Raw genomic sequence first — 11,714 nt, forward strand, 5'->3', positions numbered from 1 at the left:
TTATTTCCATACAGTTCAGTCAATTATTACCATACATAATAAGTACAATCCCAGATTAGGTACAAATTGTACAGAATTTGCCCACTGAGACCATAATCAAGCAACATCAGGTTTGGCGCCATTTTCCAAGTCCAAGCTGCAGCTGGCTATAGAGAGCCGTGGGAGACGTCGCCATAATCTGGATCGTAATAGCCCATAGCGAACCGTCGTAGCCCAGACACCATTCAGCCCGTGAGTTCTGGGAGCGCCACCCGCAGATGACCTTGAGGGTGCGGAAGGCAAGACCCGCAGATCTTCTTACCAGCTTTTTGTTCTTGCATCCACCCTCGCCGATTTTCTCCACTCCGTTTCTCCGTTTCTCTGGTCCTCGGCGATGAGCAGATGCCAGGATCGGCTGCTTCCCGCTCCAGGCGGGTTCCCGGTTTCACAACGGACGTGCCAGGCCTGCTGCTGGGGTACAGCCACGACTCGACGGTCCCTTCGGCCATGCGACCCAAATTGGAGATCACAGTAACATTATTTCACTTCTCTTTCTTGATGGTTGTTGGTGAGAGGCTGGACACCTACTTCACCGGTATCTGATGCATTGGTACATTGCATGATGTAGTTAACATGGACTTTAGATGATGCAGTTGTAGAGTGATGAGCAGGCACCTTGCTCTGTCCTCGATGCAATTGATGTTCCTGTTACAGTTGCAAACCTTCAAGTAGTTCCTGACCTTTTCATTGCAAACGTGATGAACATATAGAGGCTTTAAAGTTACAAGAAATGAACCACGTCACAGATTTCCCTGCGGTTATTCTGTTGTTGCTGCAAGAGTGTAGCGCTGGATGCTCCATCTGGCCTTTAGGTTAGTGTTCACCCTGAGGGGTTAGTGTTACAGGGGTTGATTCTGTTATGATGTTGATGTTGACATTTTTGTGCAATTATATATATTGTCACTGCTCATCCCAAGCCAACATGTTGTCCAGTCATCAGGCCAGTATGAAATGCATCATCAAGCAGCATCACCCTGATGTACAAAGGAAGGGAGATGGATAATGATGCAGTTGGTGACAGAACGTCTGCACTGCTCTCTTGACCTCCAATAACTACATGCACTTTATTTGTGTCAGTTACAGTTTCAACCTCCAATAGACAACTCCTTTATCTTCTCATTAACTTCACATTCACACATATCATTGTTAGGGAAAAGTGCATTTCTACAAAATTGCTCTGAGTATGTCAATAACTGACTAAATTAATTGGAATGAATTCCGTATGTCAATGGTATTGGCCCCTTCCCTATCAACCAGTATGGCTTCAGAATCTTCAATCTGTTGTGTTGATGATAATTTAAAGGGTAAATTACTGTTTACTTCAGCTGAACCTGCAGTGCTTGCCAAATGTAATATTGGATTTGATGGTCCTTTACACAGCATTTAGTCGATCAGGATTAGCAGGAACAGTAAAGGATTGCCAGTTATATCAGGCTCCAGCACCACTTACATATGATGCAACAGGTCAGGCACAGCCAGGTTTCACACTAACAACTAACCCAGCAGGACATCTGCTCAGAAAAGGCAAGATCCAATGAAGGAACGATTGCAGCACAGTTGGTTACTGGGGAAGTTAATGGGGACACGTATTTTTGTAGTAAAGGTAGATACAAACTGCTGGAGTAACTCAGTAGGTCAGGCAGTATCTCTGGAGAAAGAGGATGGGTGACGTTTTGAGTTGAAAAAAAAAATGAAAAAAAAAAAAATCTTTGGGACCCTTCTTCGGACCCGACCCAGTCCCGACCCGAAACATGGCCCATACTTTTTCTCCAGGTATGCTGCCTGACCCACTGAGTTACTCCAGCACTTTGTATCCATCTTTGGTATAAATCAGCATCTGCAGTTCTTTGTTCCTCCTGGTTGGGGTCAGCAATCAGGTGAAGTACTGAGATCATAAACCCTTACTCCCCAGAATTATTATGGAACATTTTGCTTGGCCAACTGCAGTAAAACAAGGGTCTTGACCCGAAACGTTACCCATTCCCTTTGCCCAGAGATGCTGCCTGTCATGCTCCAGCGTTTTGTGTCTATCTTAAAAAAAAACAACACAGTTCTGCGTTCTCGCTTTCTTTCTCAAGTGACAATCATGAAGGCAGCGTGGGATTTTTGACTGATGCCAAATGAACTAGAGGGTTCTTATCATTCCACAATACAAGCATTCTTCAATTTACAAACTCTCCTTTTACAAATCTAATTTTCACTGTAATGAGTAGTTACATGTTATATCGTTACATGTATAGGAAAACGCTGTCCAAAGACCCCGCTAATACATTCTGCCCACTCTTTCTCCTGCCGCAACATTTTGTGGTATGAAATGTTTTCCAGGAAAGCATTCCCTTTGTAATTTGCAGAATGGCGGATTTTTACAATATTGTCCTCCCATCTGTCTCAGGCCTCCAGTCATTGAGGATTCATTTCCAAACATCACCAATCTCTTTCTAAGTAGACTATAGGAGAAAGTGAAATGCATAGGAGCTCTTTGCAATGTTATTCTGAACTTGTGCTTAAGCACTTGGTTAACATCATGAAGGGGATATCTACATTATTTTAAAAGGTTCATGGTGAATTCAGGTACATAATAAAAGCCCTTTTCAGTGCCAGGGCAGTGAGATTCAATAAGAAAAGCTTGATGCAGGAAAACAATACGAACTGTACCTCAATTTATTTTCAAACCTTGATATCTATTTAATATGGATGATGTGTGTATTCCATACAAGTACGACTAGCTTCATAGCTCGTGATATTGAAAATAAGTTGTTTGTAACTATTATATTTCACTCAATACACTGAGGGGTTCTGAGGTAATTAAATATTTTGTACGCCAGGTTCAAACTTTATGAATTCTGCTTATATCTTGTTACTGGCAAAACAATGTGTTTGAGCTCTCATTACAGAATGATGTGTACTAGCATTTATTATTCTGCACTTGAATGCCAAAATTATGTTGAGAAGAAATCAAGGTTTAATTCTCTGTTTGATGATGACTTGCGCATACAATTGAAGAATATTTGACCTGTGAAATAGAACTGCCCCACTTCAGCAGCTTCAGTTGCTCTTCCAATCAGTTATTTCCTGTTGATGTGAACCCATTCATATTTAATGGCATAATGTATTGTGAGAATCTGTGATTTGGCGTTAGCATTAATAACTCACAGACAGATTAGGTGCAAAACCCTGTGTGATGTGTTTTATAACCAACGAGAGGGACCACTTTAAACAGTGTCAGGAGATATTTCATTTTTCTGACTCCATGCAGTTCATCAAAATTAGGACATCCATTTGATATCAAAATAGGTGCCACTTTGCACTGTGGCAAACTCACGTAAAGAATGAGATTACCCAAACCTCTTTTACATAGAAATCCTATTGCCAGCTGACAAATCTAGTCTGAAATGTACTTAACGGCAAGAGGCATAATGAGGGTGAAGCTCATTGTGCCATAAACAGAACCTCATATATTTAACTTTCTAATTACTGGGAAAAATAAGAGAAAAAATGCCGTGCCAAAGAAAGCATTGGCACAATGCAGAGGCTCGCAAACCTCAATATGTTCATTTTTATATGAACCATTGTATATCATAGAGCTCTAAAATGTTATGGCACTGAAGCATCTCATCTCCTCCCTATGGAAATAAAAATCTGCAGAGGTGAACGATAAACTGCCAGTTTGTGTCTACTATCCGTCTCTCTCGAGATCAACCCCCTTGTATTGTATCACAGGAGGATATTTTAATATGATAACTCTGATGTGCCTAGGCTACGGCCATGCTTTTGTGTGAAAAGTATTTCTAATATTAAGTGATTTGATTCCCTTCTAGCTGTTTAATGCACATGCTTGTTCTCCTCCAGATCCTCCTCTCTCAATAACACACTGCCGAAAGAGTGTGGAATCCCCGTAAGTAACCAGCCCCTTTTATGATTTTGTCCGTGTTTGTGTCTGTGATAAATCAATGTGGTTGATTTGATTCATTCTCTCAGAGACGATAGCCAAACTTTGGTGTAAGATCCATGTCAGACTAGCAGTAGACTTTGTTTTACAATCAATAACAGAGACCAATAAAGTGGTTGTTCTATAATGTCTCTGATTGTGCTGATTGTAAGTGAACTGGCAGCCTTAGTCACATAGATCCCACTAAATTGTAAAGCAGAACATAAATCCATATGTAATTTACAGCTTTCCTACAGGATACTGGAGGATTTGTTCTTAAATCTTTAATCTGCAGTAGCTTGAAGAATTATGTTTCCATAAACAGAGTAGTTTGCTATGTTCTATACACAGCGCACCAAAGTGCCATTAATTCACCACTCCATTATCTCTCTGGTATCCTATTGCTGTAAAAACACACATCAGTTGGCAGTATTAATCAACTTATAAATTCCCTCATTATTACTTTAAATTGCATTATATTCATAATATAGTTGCATAACTGATTAAATGTTTCCCAAATGAGGGCTATCTTCATGAGATGTATTCCAACTGCCACAACTTCATAACTGATGACATTAAATTAATAGTCAAAAGGACTTGTTATTAGTGAATAGTGGCAGCAAAAGCAATAAAAATGATGCTTTACTTCACTGGACAGTAGCAAAATTGTAAACATGAAAGTATGCAGGGTTACTGTTGCCTCTGATTTTGGTCTCTCAGATCTTCCTCAGGAAAGGTGAGTCCTGAAAGCGTCAGGACACTCCGAGCTCCATCAGACTCCTCTGAAGATGCTCAAGCCATACATGCCAAGATGATGAGTCCTGGCAGGGAAAGGGAAATGTCCTTGTACAAAAAGACAAAGCGAGCAATAACCAGCAAGAAGTACAGTGTCTCCAAGCATGAGGCTGAGGCTGATGTCACTACCCCCATCGAGCTAATCAGCAGAGGCCCGGATGGACGCTTCATTATGGACCACACAGGGATGGAGATATCATTGAAGACGAGGAGGATTGAGGGCTTCCCCTTTGCAGAAGAGACGGAAACGTATCCTGAATTCCGGCAGTCCGATGAGGAAAACAATGACACATTAACTCCTACTGCCATTATGTGCTTGAAGTCTCAGCTTTCACCTCTTTCATCCAGTCAAGACTCATACTTACAGCCACCAGCATACACCCCGTCATTCCAGAATGCAGACGAATGCATGGGAAGCTTAGATGCCAGGCTACAGGCCACCGGTCAGACCAGGAGACTTGCTAAAGGTTACCCTCACAGCCAGTTTTATGGCTACCTCAGCAGTAGCTCAGCAGACCAAGATGGTCAGCCATTTTACATGCCAGATATCAGTCCCCTCAGTTCAATGATGTCTTCACCTCTATTACTTGCTGAAGGACCCTATGGTCATCCCACCCTCCCTGCAGATCACAGCGACCCTGATGGACAGCATTTGGTCACTTCCAGCAGCACCCTGCCTTTGACTCACACGCCAACCACTATGGGGTCTCCTGAGCCATGGAGAAGGAAGAAATTGTCTATCAGCAGCATTGAGAGCTCTCCAGTTATGTTCTCACACCATCAAGATACACCTGAGAGTACACTGCCAAAGGCTGGTCTTCCGAGGGGTGGGCCCCCATCCTCACTCCAGGTCTCAGCACCGTACCACAGTGTGCTGTATCTGGAGGCACCAAAGTGTCAGACTGGCAAAGCTTCCAGTAAATCTAAAGGATCTGCCTCTCTCTCTCAAAGACATCCGCATCAACCTATGCAAGAGACCAGCCACGGGCAGCTAAAGCATACCAGCCATGGTATAAGTGCACCCACATTGCCTTACACTGAATCAGCCAGACAGGCTGTTGCCAGTGGCACAAGCACATTCAGTCTGGACAGCAGGTGGTACGAACCAAGACCCAGGCCCAGACCTAGCCCTAGGCAAGGCAGAAGGACTGAGGCCAGTTTACACCAGGTGGTTCTACAGCCTTCTCGGCTCTCCCCTTTGAGTCAGAGTCCTCTGAGTTCCCATCACGCCTCCCCAGAGATCTCCTCCCGCCCTCGACCACGACCCAGTGTCATGCAGCCCTCCCGAGGCATCTTTCCTGCAGGTATCTCTGTGGAGATGTCAGAAATCACCCTTCAGCCTCCTGCTGTTGTTAGCTTATCCAGAAGGTCCTCTCCATCCTCCTCACCAGCACAAAGCAGCACTGCTGGCCAGGGCAGCAGACGAGGAAGCCCCAGTTATAGACCTCACATGGCACTGACACCTTCGACAGGCAGCTACACGGGATCCCTCTCTCCTGCAACAGGCCACAGCGAGTTTTATAGTCAGATCCCTTCCCAAAGGTGGAGAGGTGAAGACATTCCTCCTTTTGAACACCCACCTTCACACTTATCTACTTCAGGGTAGGTATTTGATAAAGAATGTTGAACCAGATCAGTTGGAAAGCCAACTTCCATGCCACTAAAAGTATTATTGGTTTATTGTGAATTCCTGTCTTCCAGAATAGTTGCCTTTTTCTTTCAAGCGTGCATAAATCTTGACAGTGTTTCGGACCATTTATAGAGCTGAAAGGACATCTAAAAATAGACTAGTGATGCCACAGCTGCATAAGATTCTAAATATGGTATTGGAGTGAATATAAACGTAAATTATTGGAATAATGTTGTCAACCTCTTGGGCAAAATTCACACGTAATATGTGTCAGGATTTGAAGCACTCAATGAAAGGAAACGGTTGTATAGATCATTTCACTGACAACCTGAAGCAACGCCCAGTGTTTATGGCATTAATACCTTAGAAGGAATGGGCTAGTTACTGATCTCAAAGAAACCTGGACATAAATATCTCGGAATCTCTGAGACACAATTTTAGCCTCTGCTGGCATCAGTTGCTGTTCGACAACACCTCTGGGAGATTTGTGGTACCTGGCCATAGTGATTTCATCACTGAATAGCCACTCACCTAACTAAAACCCCACATAGCAAACCGGAAAGTGGAAAACCCAAATGCCAAGAAATTCAGCCTTGGACAGTCGCCTCAAATGCATCATATAGTAGCATCCGCACATTGCACCCTGCCTCAAAATTCATTCAATTGAATAAAAGAGATTACATTTCGCAAGCAAAAATGAACCACATAGCCACCACTATATAGCAAATGTCACCATCCTGATTGGGGATGGCTTATTGGCAATAACGTTTGATTAATTTAGTGACCTTCCCTGCAAGATTTCAAACTTTATTTCACACTTTATAAATCAAAAAAAATAAAATATTCAACTTTATATATAATTTTAAATAGTTTGCAATTTTACCGGAGGGACTGACATACCATGTGAAATAATACAGTTTTTTTTAAGGTTGTTAGGCAACATTTATGCCTTGAGACTGCAATAAAACTCAGTTACTTCTCAAGTAATAAAAAGGCTGAGTATCTTCAGTTTTTCCACAGTGGGAATAGTCAGGAAATATCTTCAAAACAGTGCAGGATGAGGGGGAGCAGGGAATCACTTAAAGCAGCTTCAGTGTTATAGTGACTAATGTCACCTAGGGAGTGCTCTCAGATGTCCTTCATGAAAAGTTTCTGGGTTGAAGATATTGCTCAGATATTGCAGCATTAATTGCATATAAGTCCCATGTAATTAGTGTCACCATAATAATTGGTGATAGGTCATCATTGAAATCACCATCAGTTTTGATTACATTCTGTGTTTTTACTTTCTTGTGAATGTTAACGATCCTAGAAATTACTGTTTGCCACATTAACCTAAGAACATCATGTACACTCCACTGACATCCACCTTTTACCATTTTAACAGAGGCAAGAATTCATTTGTTTCAAATCAGTTGGCATATCTCATGCAATAGAAATTTAATGTAAAGATCTTAAGCACTTGTGCACCAAACTTGCAAATAGACATTTCTAATCTAATGATAATTTCCAGCATATACAAATCAAACCATACCAAATCAATGTAAAATATGATGTGGCTTCTTGCAAAAGGCTAAATTATTCATGTCTTGTTTTACAAATGGAAGTGTATTTGCAATGTGAAAAGTGGCTGAGATGTCTCCTAAAGCTAATCCAAGAACTTTTCCCAAATGAATTGGAAGTGAATCAGTATGTCTCCTCGTTTTACCCCCCCAACAAATACACCTTTCCTTTTAGAGTGAAACGTGATATTTGCTTTTTAATTAATCTTAAGGTCACCTTAAATGTGTTTTTTTTTTAATATAGCTCCATATTCCTTTTGTTCTCATTTCCAACATAGTAAGAATATTCAGATCCAAACTTCCTTAGCAATTAACTTCTATAGGTGCAGTAGAGGCTTTGATGATGAGTTACACGGTTGCCATCCAGTCCATTGGCCCCATGCATTTAGGTGCAAACCATTCACATTTGCCTAGCCTTTTGGGAACAATTGTACATTTCAGCCAAGCATTTTCATCTGCACGAAAGAAAGGAAATGATATGATCAGAATTTCTTCACTGCACATAGATTACTGTTTGATGTTTTGAAAGTAAAATTCTGGTGCTCATGAAGAACTGAGGTAACCCAAAGAAGACTAGAAGAGGAAACATGAGTGTCAACATAGTCAAAGCCTTCCTTTATTGACCATATGCCAGAATACCAGCTAATCACTAGAGTTTGCAAATTAGTGATCATTTGGAGGAATTCATACTTGCAGCCAAGATGTAATGGCCACAGAAGATCTTGTTGCAATCATCCAATGTTAAGTACTAGGATGGTCACATCTTTTCCCTGTGCTACAATTTACAGTTTTACCATTTGATCTGGCCCATTAACGTAGATTCTGCTGGTGCCTGCAAAATTTGCAGGCAATTTATAATGAATTCAGCATTCCATAGAAGATCAGATATTCATGGTTTTAACTCAGTTTTGTATATGCTGGTATGACAGAGCAGGACATGTCTGTCTGACTACATATAGAGGACAGGTAACGGGAAAACTCTCCATGAATGGCAGATCTATTGATCTTTTTGTGTTTTTACTCTCATCTTCTACCAGCCAAGGAAGGCTCTTATGAACCTGAGTTGATTCAGACAATTTCCAGAAAGCTACTGCCATAGTTTCTAGAAATGTCATCTGTTTCCTTCAAAGAGAGTATTTGACTAACATTGAATCCCAGATGCAACTTTCAAACCAAGTGCTGTGAAAGTTGGGATAGAAAGTACAGCTCCAAATCTACAACTGTTTGTCCTACATTATCTCATGTTGGCATGAATTAGTTCATGGTGACCTATTCCCAGTACTGATAGGAGACTATATATTTATATGGAGAAGTATGTATGCATTGTTTCTTTTTTTTTTCTAATGTTCCAAGGCTTCTTGAAACTGGAAAATACATGTCTAATGCATCATTTATTAGTTCAGTGATCCTGTATCAAGAGAAAAAGACCCAAAGTGTAGTTTAGTAGCAGCACTTTTCTCAGGCGGGCTTAGTGTTCAAGTCTAGGTTTGCATAAATAGGAGTAGTATGGCTGATATAACATGTGTACAAAGGAAGTGTACACATGATTATATAAATGACTAGATTAAATACACTGTTAAATGTTTAGTGTATCTAGATTTGGTGTCAAGACTTCTTTTTTCCATTTCAAATTGTGTATTTGCTGAGCAGGTTCCAATTCTAGTATCTAATCGGAAACTAATGATGTCAAATCATAACTTCAGCCCTGATAATTATAAAACTTTATATTTCACTTTTCCTGAAACAAATAAAAACAACAATCCCTTGAATTTATTTTTGTATCTCGTGATCAGTCAATGAACTTTACCTAAAACACTTGTTAGATTTTTTGTAAATTTTGAAAGATGATTAGATGACCTATTAATTATTATTATTTACATAATTTTTCAGTATTACTAGAATTGATTAAAAAAAACATAGGATTCTATTAATATTTAAATTTTCTACATGGGCTGATTCTGGATACAGATAATAAATTTGATGCAAACAAGCAATACTCCTGCAGCAAAAATACTTATTTAGACTTATTTAGTGGAACTTGGGATCCCACCTCAAATTTTCCTAATCACATGAATGTTGAATGATCTTAAATGATGTGCATCTTCTAAATTTCTGCCTATTCAACTTGCACATATATTTTCATGTCATCTAATTTTAGTACAGTGTTTGTTCATTTTCTCCCATCTTTATTCATCTTCTTCCATCTGGAGTGGCAATTGTTATAATAAAATAATCCAATTACAGATATGACTCAAAAAAATAATTTGAAAATGATTGTTTTTGTTGGAATGACAATACTTTTGCTTGTGTATGTATGTCTTCACTAATCCTCATGGATCTAGGAGTCGTTATCTTTTAGTTGAAGAGCCAGAATTGTATGAGGACAAACTCTGCCAAATCAAATCAAACTGGTAAAGGTGGGCTTGGGAATGAGATCATGGAACATGTTCAAGACAGTTTCTCAACACATTGTGACCCCAGTCAGGGAGCAGAGTAACAGTTGGTTGTGTGTAATGAAACAGGATTGATTATTAATTTTAGAGCAAAGGCTTCTCTGGGAGAAGAAGAATCAAAACATGGTTGGATTTTTCATTCAGGTTGAGAGTAACAAATGTAAAACCAAAACTAGAGCCTCAAACTTAAATGAAAGCGAAGTTGAATGAATGAGTTGGAAATTGGACCAAAAGGTATGAGAATAGAAAAGCAGCAGCAGAGTTGAAGGCATACACTGTATTTCATAACGTTCATTGAAAGCATATACATGGTCTGTTGACTCCTATTGTTCATGCACAAATTGGATGAAGATTGTGTTACCGATTATTTCTTAGTAGTTGCCTTCAGGAAATTGGACCAGACCTCTCTGGGAGCTGTTCATAATGGTACACCTAATGCTTCTCCAGCTTCAGATGCACATTAGGTTCGTAATTCATGTGAAGCCCATTTCTGCCCTTACGTAGATAAACTGGAGTCCTTGGTGCAACCTAGAACCAGCGTGGAACAGTCACTGGAGGCACATTGGTTGCTACTTGGTTGCTTTTCTCAATATTTAATGGCAGAATCTGCTAAAGCAGAGAGTTGTTTCAGAATATAAGAACTGTCTGTAGCAGGTATATCGGCTTGTCTGTACTATTCACAGATCCAATATTGAAGTCAAATGAGTTCACATTCCCATAAATTGTATTTCTAAATGAGGGGATGTTACATTGTGGTAGAATTACATTGTCTTGCCTTCTTGGTTATTTTTAGAATATTCATAAATGTGGGCTTAAATGCTCTGCTTCGATTTATTATCCATTCATACATCAGAGGCAGATAGAGGAGGTTCCCATAAAGCTATTGAATAGGGAACAGTAAATCAAAAGGGCGGCATAGTGGTGCAGTGGTAGAGTTGTTCACCTACAATGCCAAAGACTCAGGTTTGATCCTGACTATGGGTGTTGCCTGTACAGTTTGTTTGTTCTCCCTGTTACCGCATAGATGCTCCGGTTTCCTTCATACTCCAAAGATGTGCAGGATTGCAGGTTAAATGGCTTCTGCAAATTGTCCCCAGTGTGTGTGTAGGATAATATTAGTGTACGAGGTGATCGTTGGTCAGCGCAGACTTGGTGGGCCAAAGGGCCTGTTTCCATGATGTATCAAAGTCTAAAGTCTAAACGGCTGGTTTCTTCTCATAGCTGCTTGAGTGAGGAGTGTTTCATCTCGTAATTTATTGATGGCAAGACTTTTTGAAATGAGTGGTTCACCTGCAGTAGAGTACCAA

General features: G+C 40.3%; 1 protein-coding gene across 1 annotated transcript in view; it reads left to right on the forward strand.

The window, feature by feature from the left end:
- Positions 1–10,190, forward strand: part of igsf9bb (immunoglobulin superfamily, member 9Bb) — a 429,804-nt gene extending 419,614 nt beyond the window's left edge. Inside the window, exons 17-18 of the mRNA XM_055660774.1 lie at positions 3,889–3,934; positions 4,688–10,190. Coding sequence (XP_055516749.1) covers positions 3,889–3,934; positions 4,688–6,368 — 1,727 coding nt within the window. The 3' untranslated portion in view covers positions 6,369–10,190. The remainder of the gene's footprint in view (positions 1–3,888; positions 3,935–4,687) is intronic.
- Positions 10,191–11,714: the final 1,524 nt, after the last annotated feature.

Source organism: Leucoraja erinacea, chromosome 32 (genome assembly GCF_028641065.1).
Source record: "Leucoraja erinacea ecotype New England chromosome 32, Leri_hhj_1, whole genome shotgun sequence".
NCBI classification, from domain to species: domain Eukaryota; kingdom Metazoa; phylum Chordata; class Chondrichthyes; order Rajiformes; family Rajidae; genus Leucoraja; species Leucoraja erinaceus.